General features: G+C 39.7%; 1 protein-coding gene across 1 annotated transcript; it reads left to right on the top strand.

Moving 5' to 3' along the window:
• Positions 1-1,112: 1,112 nt before the first annotated feature.
• hsd3b7 (hydroxy-delta-5-steroid dehydrogenase, 3 beta- and steroid delta-isomerase) lies at positions 1,113-15,458 on the top strand. The gene is made up of 6 exons (XM_087809521.1): positions 1,113-1,464; positions 4,518-4,673; positions 9,089-9,197; positions 9,732-9,831; positions 10,731-10,893; positions 14,445-15,458. The coding sequence occupies exons 1-6, from the start codon at positions 1,137-1,139 to the stop codon at positions 14,843-14,845; spliced, it is 1,257 nt and encodes a 418-aa protein (XP_087665647.1). The 5' UTR covers positions 1,113-1,136; the 3' UTR covers positions 14,846-15,458.
• The last annotated feature ends 701 nt before the right edge of the window (positions 15,459-16,159 follow it).

The raw sequence follows: 16,159 nt of genomic DNA on the forward strand, positions 1-16,159 counted from the left end.
GATTTCATTTTCCAACATGACTTGGCACCTGCACACAGTGCCAGATCTACCAGAACCTGGTTTAAGGACCATGGTATCCCTGTTCTTGATTGGCCTGCAAACTCACCTGACCTGAACCCCATAGAAAACCTATGGGGTATTGCGAAGCGGAACTAATATTCTAATTTTCTGAGATACTGAATTTGGGATTTTCAATAATTGTCAGTGATAATCATCCAAATTAAAAGAAATAAACATTTAAAATATATCACTCTGTGTGTAATGAATTGATATAATATGTAAGTTTCACGTTCTGAATATAATTACTGAAATAAATCAACTTTTTCATGATATTCTAATAATTTGACCAGCACCTCTATGTACTTCTACCTTTTCAAAAACAACACTGTAGATCCTTTCTACTGCTCAGCCAAGGTCGGGTCGTGGCGGCAGCAGCAGCTCCAGCAAAGAGGTCCAGACTCTCCTGGCTTTTGTTCAGGCTTTTCCTTGAATTTCTCGAACTCCTGTGTTGTTCTCAGTATTATCTTGATCTTTAAAGTATGTACTTTTTTGAGTATTGTTTTGATTGTCTAAGCGCTTTGTGACCCTGGTCTCGAAAAGCGCTATATAAATAAATATTACTTACTTACTTACTCCTCTCCTTCCCTTGGGTTCGGCCTCCTCCCTTCGGACGCCGACCGAGGAGGACTCGGGTGATCATGTACAAAAGGTGCCACAAAAACCTCACACGGCTTCTCCTCGTTTCTACGCCGAGTCTCTTACGGACGACCGAGATCGTCGTTGGTGCCTCACGTGGGACGGATCCGCCTCCTGGTCTGGGGGCCACATGTGCAGGAAGTTCCCTGAATTCTGCGGCGAAGAATACGCCACAAAATTCCCTCGTGTTTTGTGAGTGACTGTCGTGTTTTGATGTATACAAGTAACATGTAATGTGACCCCTCGAGATATGACGCACACCTTTGATCTTTTAAAACCCTAGCAACTGTTGCTAGGCAACAACAAAGCACTTTGTTTGCACGTCTTCTCCAGGGCTGGGTCTAGGCAGGGGCAAGAGGGGGCCTGGCCCCCTCAAATAAATGTTGTGCCCCCTCAAACCAGGGCCGGGTCTAGACAGGGGCAAGAGGGGGCCTGGCACAATGCCCCCTCAAGATTTGTGGCTGCCCCCTCATACATGCCTGTCTAGACCCGGCCCTGGTGTCGACTCTCTTTTTCAAAAGTGGCGCCGGTGCGGAAGTGGGCCGGGCCCTGGCTCTCTAGATCCCCGGCTCAGAGGCTCCAGGAGGCGCAGTCAGCAGAGCGACATGGCGGAGCAGCAGCAGCGGGCTCTGGTCTACCTCCTGACGGGCGGCTGCGGCTTCCTGGGCCGGCACCTGCTGCGGCTGCTGCTGGAGAAGGAGCCGGACCTGGCGGAGGTTCGAGTGTTCGACAAACACACGGATCCGAGCCTAACGGAGCTGAGCTCAGGTGAGAGTCCAGAGTCGCTCGAGACAAATCCTCTTTTTTGACGCCTTTGCGGCGTTTTTTTTTTTAACCTGAAAAAGCGAATTTAAACGAAGTTGATTTAATCATCGCGAGGCTTCGAACTTTCGACTTTTCTTCGGCGCGTCTGGACTTTAGTCAAAACGCGAAACTTAATCCCTCAAAAGATCGGATAAAAACAATTGAAATTAAATGATTAATAACAATTAAAAATAAAAACGTTAGAGAGCGCAGACCTCCGCCAAGCTTCTCATTCACAGCAATATTGAGATTATTTTCAAACTAAAATTGTTGCTCCGTGTTTATTATGTAACATGTGTTTAACAACGTTTACTGAAATAAAATATATATATAAATATCTGTTTGTTTTTCAAAATGTTTTGACTTTGTTCAAAATGTTTGCTTTTTTATTGTAAATATTTTGTTTAAACGAAGCAGAATTTTTTTTATTTTTTTTAATTAAATACATTTTAAATTTTTAAATGCTAACAGACGATAAACATAATCTTAAAGATACAAAATATACATGTTCATAATTGAGAATAAATATTGTAAATTTTGCAAAAAAATGTGGTTCTTTTGCCCCCAAAAATTAAACTTTCTTGATTTAGGTTGAGTAAAAGCGTGAGTTAAAAATGTTTTTATTTAAATAAAAAAAAAAAGTTTAAAATAGATGTAATCACAGTTGGGATAATTTAAAAATGTAAAAAAAATGGAGCAAATATTCCACATTATACACATGTTTTTTAAGTTTATAGTGAAGCCCAGAGTTGACTCAAGTGAGTCGTTGTTTCTAACCTCGGCTCAGTGCCGATGAACAAATGTGTGTTTTGAGCTGAGCCAGAAGGAAGAGGGTGAAGTCACGAGCTCATTGTTTTACAAGAGTCTCGTCACAGAGAGTTGTTGAAAAACCTTCGACATTTGTGTCGATGTTTTCGCGGCGGGATTTTCTTTTTTTTCCCCTCGACGACGCCAACAATCATTGATGGTTAAACAAGTGCATTTTAATAAGAATTCAAGTACAAAATAAAAGGGGTTTTTGACTTCGGTCTGTATGTAGCCATTAGCACGGTGATGCTATTTTTCTATTCTACTGCGACACGCACACATCTGGACATTAAACGCTGTACAGTCCGATCAAGCTAGCGAGTGGGTTAGCGTTAGCTTCAGCTTTTTAAAAAGTTTTAGCTAAGGCGTTTAGCGCTGTAGCGTTTATGCTAGGTGAAAAATGGTGGGGAACGAAAAGTTTAGCGGCGACATGCTAGCGCTGAAATGCTAAACGTTATGCACAGTTTAAGTGTGTGTAGTCATTGAGTGAATCACAAGGAGGTTTGAAGTCTTTTGTTGTGCGTCAAAGTTCATGTTATCTTTGGGAACAAAGCAACGAAAGTTTCGAACCAACACGAGGCTCCTGGAGCGTTTCAAGTGTCGCTCCTCAACCACGGAACCTGAACCGCCCTCGGCTGTGGTTTCAGTTCTCAGAAGAATCTCAACCGTCGCCTTTTATCTCGCTCCAAGGTCGTTCAGATAACAAGTTGATTACAAAGGGAATCTTTCCCCTGGACTCAGGATCCTCGGAGGTCGTTGTGAAGACGTGTCATGGGTGTGTAGTGTTGTGTAGTTGTTGTGAGTCAAACACTATAGCTTTAGTCATTTAGGGCGTTTTTATTACGTCAACAACACTATTTGTGTTCATTGAGTCATTCTTTTTTCATTGTTTAACCAAAATAAACATGCGTTTGTTTCTGAAGAAAATAATAAGAATTATTTGTTTGTTTTTTTATACTTAATAAAATACAATTTATAATTGATTCCAAATCCAAATGACAAGTTTAATTAATTAAAATTAAATAGTATAATTTGATACGTATTGACTTCATTGTTTCTTTTAATTTAAATCCACGATGAATTTATTTATTTATAAAAATTATTTATAAGTTTGATTGTGGTTTGAATCAAATAATTAATTTGACAGTTTAAGAAAATACATTTAATATTAAATAGTATATTTAACATAGTATTATTTATTTTGGGTTGATCAAATCAAGTTTAAAATGTTTGGATATATTTAACTTTTCGTAAAACTTTATTTCGGTAGAAGGAAGTTAAACGAAGCAAAAAAAAAAAGAGAAGAGGAGCCAGAGTTGAGCCCTGTGGAACGCCAAGTGTAATTACATACCAGTTGTAATTACGTGTTTTGAGCTTTGAAAAAAAAATAATAATAATTTGTCAAAGTTGTCACTTTTGTAAACTAAAATAGACATTTTCCGAAACAACAATACCAGTAAATCAAGGAAAAATATTTAAGTGACGAAAACTTTATTTAAAAAAAACTTTATTTGTAGTTAAACAGACAAAAAGAAGAGGAGCCAGAGTGGAGCCCTGTGGTATGCCAAGGGTAATAACATACCTACTAAGTATTGTGACCTCTAAAAGAGGTAAAAAAGAAAAAAAGAAAATACATTTAATATTAAATAGTATATTTAACATAGAATTTTTTTAACTTGGTTGACTCAAATGTATTCTCTATATTTCGTTAAAAAAAAAAAATATATATATACATGATAATTATAATCTTATTTTTGGAAAATATAAAATCAATATTAAACATTATATTATTTAAATAAATTATGATTTTCTCCATATATTTCTTTATAAATGCGCGATGAATATATTTTAGAAATGTAATCAATTAAAAATACTTAAATATTCAATTGTAAATTGTATCATTTATTATTGAATCAATATTTATTCTAAATATCTGTATTTTAACATGAGGTCTTTCCTTGTGAAAAGAACATTAAACTACACAGAATATTTTTATATATTTTTGAAATTATTTAAATAATATTTGTCTATAAAAGAAAGTTTTAAAATATCTTTAACAAACTAATAATTTTCTTCAATCAATTAAAAAATATATTTATAGTGGAAAATTTGTATTGTTAGAAAAACATATGTTTTCTCTAGTAAGTCAGTTGTGTTGTTGTGTTGTTGTGTTGTTGTGTGAGTCCAAATCATTTGTGTGTTGGTTTCAGGGCGCACGAGGGTGTCGGTGGTCCAGGGCGACATCACGGACCTGGACAGTGTCCTGGACGCGACCAGCGGCGTGGACCTGGTGATCCACTCGGCCAGCCTGGTGGACGTCTGGCACCGAGTCCCGGAGGCGCTGATCCGGGCCGTCAACGTCACGGGTGAGACCCTGAGGAGGGCCGGGGGGTCGGGGGGGGGGGGGGTAATGACGTCATCAGTGACGTACGGGTCAGACTGACCGTGACCTCAGCCGGGCAGATGTTTCCTCTGGTTACATGACCAGGTTCCATGGAGGTTAGGTGGAGTTTTTTTTTCTTCCTTCAACACAAAGAGATGTTTGTGGTTCTGCTGTGTCTCCGGGCGTCAGACAGACAGGTTTAGGCGTCAGACAGACAGGTTTAGGCGTCGCACACATGCAACACATCTTCTTGTTCTAACCAGACTCGGTGAGAACAACAGTTTCTACTTTTAGTTTTAGTTTATTCTAGTTGTTTTTCACGAGGTCACCACTCTTGTGGAATCTTAATTCCATGTAATTATACTCGGCGTCCCACAGGGCTCCGCTCTGGCTCCTCTTCTTTTTTTTGGTCTGTTTACCTAAAAATAAAGTTATTTTGTTGTTCTTCATCACTGAAAGTTAAATATATCTAAACATTTTTTATTGATTTACTGGTATTGTTGTTTTGGAAAATGTAGCTTGTGGTTTAAAAAGTGACAATTTTGACGAACTAAATACATTTTTTTAAATACATTTTATATTTACTATTATGATTCATATATATCTTTAATTGTTTTTGTTAATTTATTTAATGTTTTTTTTCATTTTATTTTTAATGAATGTATTATTACAGATCATCCGGTATGTTATTACACTTGGCGTCCCACAGGGCTCCGCTCTGGCTCCTCTTCTTTTTTTTGGTCTGTTTGACTACAAACAAAGTTCTTTTGAAAATCACTAAAAGTTAAATATATCTAAAAAATGTTTTATTGATTTACTGTTATTGTTTTTTTCGGAAAATGTTGCTTGTGGTTTTAAAAGTTTTTTTATTTAATAACTTTGATATTTACTATTATAATTAATACATATCTTATCACGTTATTGTTAATTGATTTATTTTATTCTTATCTAATGTATTGTTGTTACTGATCATCCGGTATGTAATAACACTTGGCGTCCCACAGGGCTCCGCTCTGGCTCCTCTTTTTTTTGTTGGTCTGTTTAACTACAAAGGAAGTTTTCATCACTAAAAGTTAAATATATATAAACATCTTCTGATTGATTTACATTGTATTGTTGTTTCAGAAAATGTTGATTGTGGTAAAAAAAAGTTACTTAGAATAAAATACATTTAAAAAATACCTTTAGTATTTATTATTATTGTTACTTGATTTAAAAAAAAGTTTAATTTATTCAGCAAGAAAATGTTTTAATATATATATATTTTTTTTTTTGCTAGATAAATATGAATAAAACTAGTAAAAAAATATAAATACATTTTAATTTGAAAAATATTTTTTGTTTACGTACGTTAGCTCTTGGAACACTTTCAGAATAAAAGCTTTTCCCACAATGTCGGAACCTTCTGTGAGTTCAAGTCCGTTCAGTCCGGATCCGTTCCTGCCTGGTACTGGAAACCAGCGCCGACCCGGTTCAGAGTCCAGCGAGTCAATGATCCACGTCGACCGTTGAGCTCAAACAACAACATCCTTGAAGTGGACTTTTCACTCTTTGCATTTAAAAGAAATCAATGAAAAACGTCAGTTTAAAAGAAAATAATATATATATTATTTTTATTATTTTATTCATATTTATTTGATATAAAATTACTTTCTCATTTATTAAAAAAGGAAAATAAATCAGTCAATTCATAAAAAATGTATAAATATATTAAAACATTTTACTGGATGAACCGTTAAAAAAGAGAAAATTGTAAAAAAAAATTAACGATTACAATAAATACACGATAAATAACAGTAAATACATTTTAAACTGTTTGGAATTTTTAAATTTTAGTAAAACTTCAGTTTGGCAGAAGGAAGTTAAACAAAAAAAAAAGAAAAAGAAGAGGAGCCAGAGTGGAGCCCTGTGGGACGCCGAGTGTAATTTACGTGTTTTGAGCTTTGAAAAAAAAAAAAAAAATTTGTCAAAGTTGTCACTTTTGTAAACCACAATCAACATTTTCTAACAATACCAGTTAATACAATAAAAAAAACTTAGTGACGAAAAGTTCAAAAAAGCTTTATTTGTAGTTAAAGAGACCAACAAAATAAAGAAGTGGAGCCAGAGTGGAGCCCTGTGGGACGCCGAGTGTAACTACAAACTTGCTCAAGTGTTGTGACCTCTGTGAAGGTTTTAACCAAATATTTATTTTTTAATGCTGGTATTTGAAACATGTTTATAAATGTTTATGAAACAAATATTTACATGAATCACTTTACGAGTCGGTGAAAAACACTACTGGCCGTTCAGACTGAAGCAGTTCCTGTTTTGTTCGCTTCGCTCACGTGTGTCTAACTTTAAACACACGGATGTGAAAGGAAGAGCCAGAGACACGCGACCACACACACACACACACACACACACACACACACACACACACACACACACGCACACACACACACACACACACACGCACACACACACACACACACACACACACACACACACACACACACACACACACACACACTCACACACACACACACACACACGCACACACACACACACACACACACACACACACACACACACACACACACGCACACGCACACGCACACGCACACACGCACACGCACACGCACACGCACTCACACACACACACACGCACTCACACACGCAGACTCACACACACACTCACACACGCAGACTCACACACTCACACACGCACACTCACACACTAACACACTCACACACGCAGACTCACACACACACTCACACACGCAGACTCACACACACACACGCACTCACACACGCACACTCACACACTAACACACTCACACAAGCAGACTCACACACTCAGACTCACACACACAGACTCACACACTCAGACTCACACACGCACACTCACACACTCAGACTCACACACGCACACTCACACACTCAGACTCACACACTCAGACTCACACACGCAGACTCACACACGCAGACTCACACACTCGGACTCACACACTCAGACTCACACACGCACACTCACACACGCACACTCACACACGCACACTCACACACTCAGACTCACACACGCACACTCACACACGCACACTCACACACACACACTCACACACTCAGACGTGAGCAACACAGTGAAGAAAAACATCTGCTTCTTGAAAAACCTCCAAAATATTTCTCTATAAAAAAGTTCCACTTGAGTTTGGAATCTTCGGTGAAGAGAAGAATGTGAAGCTCGGAGCAACAGTTGCTTTTTAATCGTCCACGTTTGACTTCTTAAGATAAAAGATCTACTTTTACTTTTTCACTCCAGGATCAGTGAAGTCAACACAAAAAGAAAAGGGTTGAGAGAGATTTTCACCAGGACTTCTCTGGAGTGAAGGGTGGGATATTTTGCCAGAGGGGGAAAAAAAAGACGAAAATGTTGCTGGAAACAAATTTTCTCAATTATGATGATTGACTTTTTTTTTTTAATGTAATTTTAATTTAATTATATATTATATATATTATATTATATTCAGGCACACTAACACACAGACACTTACAGACACAATAACACACATGCATGTATACAGATCCACACTATCTTTCACACACACTTAAAGACACAAAATCACACAATCAAAGGTAGACACACAGTCCAAGAGACACAAAATCGCAGACAGACACACTGTGAGAAACACTAACATATACACACATACCCAAAGGCAGACGCACACTTGAAGTCAGACAAAAATTCACAGCAAGAAATACACACTAAAACAGAGACACACACTCAAAGCCAGACACACACTCAAAGAGGCACACAATCTCAGACAGACACACACTCACAGTGTGAAACACGGACATACACACACACACAAAGGTAGACACACACTAAAACACAGAAAGACACTCAAAGACACACACGCACTAAAAGGCAGACACACACTAAAACACAGAAAGACACTCAAAGACACACACGCACTAAAAGGCAGACACACACTAAAACACAGAAACACACTCAGACACACACGCACTAAAAGGCAGACACACACTAAAACACAGAAACACACTCAAAGACACACACGCACTAAAAGGCAGACACACACTAAAACACAGAAACACACTCAAAGACACACACGCACTAAAAGGCAGACACAATCAAAGACAGACACACACTCACGGTGAGATTCACACACACAAATGTAGACACACATTCACAGTAATACACACAAACTCACAGTGAGAAACACACTAGAACACAGACACACTCAAAGACAAACACACAATCTCAGACAGACACACTCACAGTGATAAACACACACATACATTCACACACTAAAGGACGGACACACAATCATCTATGTTTGACTATAAGGTGTTTGTCACTCGAACGTAAGAAGAATCTTATCTTAACTTGCTCTGCAGGGACGGAGAACGTGATCCAGGCCTGCGTCCAGAACAACGTCCAGAACCTGGTCTACACCAGCAGCATGGAGGTGATCGGACCCAACGTGGACGGAGACCCGTTCGTCAGGTACACACCTGGTGTCATCAGAACATGAAGCAGTATTTATGCTAGCTCAGTAGTTAGCGCTGCAGGCTAACAACAAACATTCGTGTCACCGTGTTGACTCTGGTGTCGCTCCAGGAAGTGACATCATCATCATCGACCATTGTTTTTTCACAATCCTATCCGTCGCCGCCCGAGCTCTGCGGCGTCGGTACTTCCTGGCTCAGTTCTGATCCGTGTCTGGTCCGCTCGGATGTGTTCATGAATTCCAGGAATGTTCCGGACTCGAAACCCTCCGGCTCTGTCTGTTCACCTGAAGCATCTGATCTCACATGTGACGCCTGTTGTGCAGGCGAGCTCGGCACAGTATGGCTCTGCCGCCAAAACATCACAGACCATTGGAAAAAAAAAAAGTATTTATGGTTTTTAAATCGACAAATTGACTCAAACGCACTCGTGTTGCGGTCATTAGGGTAGTCTGGGTGAGTTCGCTGAGAGGGGGTGAGAGCGAGGGAGTGTCGTGACGCCAAGTTGTGTAACGCCGGTGTTTGTGTGCAGAGGGAACGAGGACACGCCGTACAACGTCAAGCACACAATGCCCTACCCCTTGAGCAAGAGCAAGGCCGAGAGGATCGTGCTACAGGCCAATGGACTCAAGGTACTTGTGGGTCCTCCGAGTACTCGCCGGACGACACGGGGGGGGCGGGTCTCAAGTCCGGTGCGCAGGGCCCTCTATTTTTGTCATCAGGATTTTCAAGAAAACCTCTTTAATCACACAGTCGATCAAACTAATCGCAATTTAATCGCAATTTAATCGTAATTTAATCTAAATTAATCGCAATTTAATCGAAATTGAATCGAAATTGAATTCGAAATGTAATCGTAATTTAATCGCAATTTAATTGCAATTGAATCACAATTGAATCGAAATTGAATCGCAATTGAATCGCGATTTAATTGCAATTGAATCACAATTGAATCGAAATTGAATCGCAATTTAATCGCGATTTAATTGCAATTGAATCACAATTGAATCGAAATTGAATCGCAATTTAATCGTGATTTAATTGCAATTGAATCACAATTGAATCGAAATTTAATCACAATTTAATCGCAATTTAATCTAAATTTAATCTAAATTGAATTCGAAATGTAATCGTAATTTAATCGCAATTTAATTGCAATTTAATTGCAATTTAATTGCAATTTAATCACAATTTAATCGAAATTTAATCGCAATTTAATCGCGATTTTACCGTGATTAAATTATGGTAAAACCTTATTTGAATTATGTTACAAACAGAAAGAAGAACAAAATATAAAAAATCCTACTTTTTTTGTTGATGTTTAAAAAGAGATTTCATTCTAACGCCGCCGGGAATTACGACGCACCTGAACGCACCATTTAGTCGCCGCCGACATTTAGAAGAAGAATTAGTTTTTAATCTTCTTGTCTCCGGAGAAACACGCTTGAAAATCCTGGACTCTCCACCGGGGGTCTGTGCTCTACTTGCTCGTTCTGTAGTTTGAAGGTTGTGCGTTTGTGTGCGTCTTCAGCTGAGGAACGGCGAGATTCTGCACACCTGCGCCCTGAGGCCCACCGGGATCTACGGCGAGGGTCACCAGCTGATGAAGGACTTCTACACCCAGTGCGTCCAGAGAGGAGGTCTGCTGGTGGGCGGGGTCCCAGACAGCACTGAGCACGGACGAGTCTACGCAGGTCTGCGGCAAATCCAGACGTCCCGTCGTTCTCGCTCACACACAACAGTGTGGAATGCGTGGCAACACAATAACAGATACTAGACAAAGATATAAACACAAACAAAGTAAACACAGTGACTCACTCAAAGATACACACTCAAAGACTGACGCACAAACGTAAACAAACAGAAACATGCACACTGACGCACACTGACAAACACAGGAAGACACACTCAAAGATAGACAAACACCCACAGTGAGAGACACACATTCATAGTGAGACACACACTCAAAGACAGACACACACACTCAAAGACAGACCCACACACTCAAAGACAGACCCACACACTCAAAGACAGACACACACTCAGAGTTAGAGACTCACATTCATAGTGGGACACACACTCAAAGACAGACACACACACAAAGACAGACAGACACACACACGCACTCAAAGACAGACACACACTCACAGTGAGAGACACACATTCATTTTGGGACACACACACTCAAAGACAGACACACACTCACAGTGAGAGACACACATCCATAGTGAGACACACACTAAGAGCGCGAAACACAAACACACTCAAAGACAGACACACACTCAGAGTGAGAGACTCACATTCATAGTGGGACACACACACTCAAAGACAGACACACACTCACAGTGAGAGACACACATTCATAGTGAGACACACACACACACACACACACACACACACATACACACACACACACACACACAAACTCAAAGGGAAACACACTAAGAGCGAGAAACACAAACACACTCAAAGGCAGACACACATTCACAGTGAGAGACACACACACTGACAGGGAGACACACTCTTAAAGACACACACTGACAGGAAGACACACTCTTAAAGACACACACTCTTAAAGACACACACTATTAGGGAGACACACTCTTAAAGACACACACTCTTAAAGACACACACTGACAGAGAGACACACTCTTAAAGACACACACTCTTAAAGACACATACTATTAGGGAAACACACTCTTAAAGACACACACTGACAGGGAGACAAACTCTTAAAGACACACACTCTTAAAGACACACACTGACAGGGAGACACACTCTTAAAGACACACACTCTTAAAGACACACACTGACAGAGAGACACACTCTTAAAGACACACACTCTTAAAGACACATACTATTAGGGAAACACACTCTTAAAGACACACACTGACAGGGAGACACACTCTTAAAGACACACACTCTTAAAGACACACACTGACAGGGAGACACACTCTTAAAGACACACACTCTTAAAGACACACACTGACAGGGAGACAAACTCTTAAAGACACACACTCTTAAAGACACACACTGACAGGGAGACACACTCTTAAAGACACACACTCTTAAAGACACACACTGACAGAGAGACAAACTCTTAAAGACACACACTCTTAAAGACACACACTGACAGGGAGACACACTCTTAAAGACACACACTCTTAAAGACACACTCTTAAAGACACACACTCTTAAAGACACACACTGACAGAGACACACTCTTAAAGACACACACTCTTAAAGACACACACTGTTAGGGAGACACACTCTTAAAGACACACACTCTTAAAGACACACACTGACAGAGAGACACACTCTTAAAGACACACACTCTTAAAGACACATACTATTAGGGAAACACACTCTTAAAGACACACACTGACAGGGAGACACACTCTTAAAGACACACACTCTTAAAGACACACACTGACAGGGAGACACACTCTTAAAGACACACACTCTTAAAGACACACACTGACAGGGAGACATACTCTTAAAGACACACACTCTTAAAGACACACACTGACAGGGAGACACACTCTTAAAGACACACACTCTTAAAGACACAAACTGACAGAGAGACAAACTCTTAAAGACACACACTCTTAAAGACACACACTGACAGGGAGACACACTCTTAAAGACACACACTCTTAAAGACACACTCTTAAAGACACACACTCTTAAAGACACACACTGACAGAGACACACTCTTAAAGACACACACTCTTAAAGACACACACTCTTAAAGACACATACTATTAGGGAAACACACTCTTAAAGACACACACTGACAGGGAGACACACTCTTAAAGACACACACTCTTAAAGACACACACTGACAGGGAGACACACTCTTAAAGACACACACTCTTAAAGACACACACTGACAGGGAGACATACTCTTAAAGACACACACTCTTAAAGACACACACTGACAGGGAGACACACTCTTAAAGACACACACTCTTAAAGACACACACTGACAGAGAGACAAACTCTTAAAGACACACACTCTTAAAGACACACACTGACAGGGAGACACACTCTTAAAGACACACACTCTTAAAGACACACTCTTAAAGACACACACTCTTAAAGACACACACTGACAGAGACACACTCTTAAAGACACACACTCTTAAAGACACACACTCTTAAAGACACACACTGACAGGGAGACACACTCTTAAAGACACACACTCTTAAAGACACACTCTTAAAGACACACACTCTTAAAGACACACACTGACAGAGAGACACACTCTTAAAGTCACACACTCTTAAAGACACACACTCTTAAAAACACACACTGACAGAGAGACACACTCTTAAAGACACACACTTACAGAGAGACACACTCTTAAAGACACACACTCTTAAAGACACACACTCTTAAAGACACACACTCTTAAAGACACACACTGACAGAGAGACACACTCTTAAAGACACACACTCTTAAAGACACACACTCTTAAAGACACACACTCTTAAAGACACACACTGACAGGGAGACACACTCTTAAAGACACACACTCTTAAAGACACACACTGACAGAGACACACTCTTAAAGACACACACTCTTAAAGACACACACTATTAGGGAGACACACTCTTAAAGACACACACTATTAGGGAGACACACTCTTAAAGACACACACTCTTAAAGACACACACTGACAGAGAGACACACTCTTAAAGACACATACTATTAGGGAAACACACTCTTAAAGACACACACTGACAGAGAGACACACTCTTAAAGACACACACTCTTAAAGACACACACTATTAGGGAAACACACTCTTAAAGACACACACTGACAGGGAGACACACTCTTAAAGACACACACTATTAGGGAGACACACTCTTAAAGACACACACTATTAGAGACACACACTCTTAAAGACACACACTATTAGGGAAACACACTCTTAAAGACACACACTCTTAAAGACACACACTCTTAAAGACACACACTCTTAAAGACACACACTCTTAAAGACACACACTCTTAAAGACACACACTCTTAAAGACACACACTCTTAAAGACACACACTCTTAAAGACACACACTGACAGAGAGACACACTCTTAAAGACACATACTCTTAAAGACACACACTCTTAAAGACACACACTGACAGAGAGACACACTCTTAAAGACACACACACGTGTGTCTCCGCTGACGACAGTGTTCAAGTGTGTGTCGCTGACTCCCTGGCGTGCACCTGTGCAGGTAACGTGGCGTGGATGCACGTGCTGGCGGCGCGCTCCCTGCTGCGGCGCCCCGACAGCGTGGCCGGCGAGGCCTTCTTCTGCTACGACGACTCGCCGTACGAGAGCTACGAGAACTTCAACCTGATGCTGCTCGCCGCCTTCGGGTTCCGGCGGGTCAGCCTGCCGCTCTCGCTGCTGTGGCTCGTGGCCGTGGTCAACGACCTCCTGCGGCGCCTGCTGCGCCCCGTCTTCGCCTTCACGCCGCTGCTCAACCGCTACACGCTGGCGGTGGCGTGCACCTCCTTCACCGTGCGCTCCGACAAGGCCCGGCGCCACTTCCGGTACCGGCCGCTCTACGCCTGGGACGAGTGTCGCCAGCGGACGCAGGCGTGGATCGACACCTTCGCCAAGGACCCGTGAAGGGGGGTGGGGGGGGGGGACCCCCCGAGCCTGTCGGGGCTTTAATTTAAACGTAATTACCACTTTGTATTTAATAAAAAAAACTTTATTTAAATCCCTCTGCGGGTCTTCATCCGGTCGCCATGGCGACGGGGGAAAACACGAGGAGTTACGCAACACGAAGGGAGTTCCTCTGGTGTTCCCTAGACTTGGGTTTCCATGGAGGAACAACAGTTGCGTTCCTTCACGCTGACGTCAGCAGAGATTCTGGGGGCCAACACTCTGGTTTCCTCCCTTAGACACGGAATAAATAATAGATGTAGATCATTAAGAATAACATTAGGAATCATATTAGAATTCGACTAGATGTCTTTAAATATGTTGTTTTTATGGGTCTGTCACGTGACCCTTGAGGAATGTTTCAATGATCCAAACACATGTTTTCGATTCATATTTGCAGCGAGTTCACGCAGGGGCCGCGCTTTTATTGTCACAGAAACGGCGCCCCCTGCTGGTCGATACCATCAAGCGTTCCTCTTGTCGATTCTTTGTTAAACTGTATAAATTACATTTGTGATGAATGAATTATTTTTATTGGTAATATTTCATGAAAAATAAATAAAGTGAAAAATCATCCATGAGGCGTTTAATTGTTAATTATTTTATTATTTTTGAAAATAGATTATTTTCTTTAAAACTACAATTCATCCTCTTTACATCTTTTTTATTTTGTCGATTCTTCGTTAAAATGTATAAATTCAATCTATGATGATCGAGGACGCATTTAATTTAATCTTTGTATTGTAAATAATTAATTAAAATTAATTGTTAATTATTTTATTATTATCGGCTAATAAAAAATAGACAAAAAGTATTTTGGGAATTTTTCTTTTCCCGTAAAAATACATTTGAAATAGTTTCCTTAAATCCTACGATACATTCATATGTTAAAATCCTTTTTTGTTTTTTTCAAATCATTTTTATTTCAGTATTTAAATATTTACTTTTTTAATTTCCTTTTTATCGTTTTTTTTTTTTTTTTTACAATTATTTGTTAAAATTTGAAGTATTTTTGGCAATGGAATTTGAGAGTATTTTTTAATTTTAAATATATTTATTTATGAATCTTACAATAAAACCTGTATAAATATGTTGATATCCCTTTTTTTATCATTTGGAATAAAAATAAAGTACTTTCCTTATTGGTTTTCTTAATGAGTAAATGCTACGTTAACATTTCAAATGTAAGTTTTTAAATAAAATAATCCTTCTGCGTTTTCATTTCTAATTACTATTTTCAGCGATTAATTATTTTTTTGTGTTGGAATTTGTGAA

Source organism: Callionymus lyra, chromosome 15 (genome assembly GCF_982586985.1).
Source record: "Callionymus lyra chromosome 15, fCalLyr1.hap1.1, whole genome shotgun sequence".
Classification (NCBI taxonomy): Eukaryota; Metazoa; Chordata; class Actinopteri; order Syngnathiformes; family Callionymidae; genus Callionymus; species Callionymus lyra.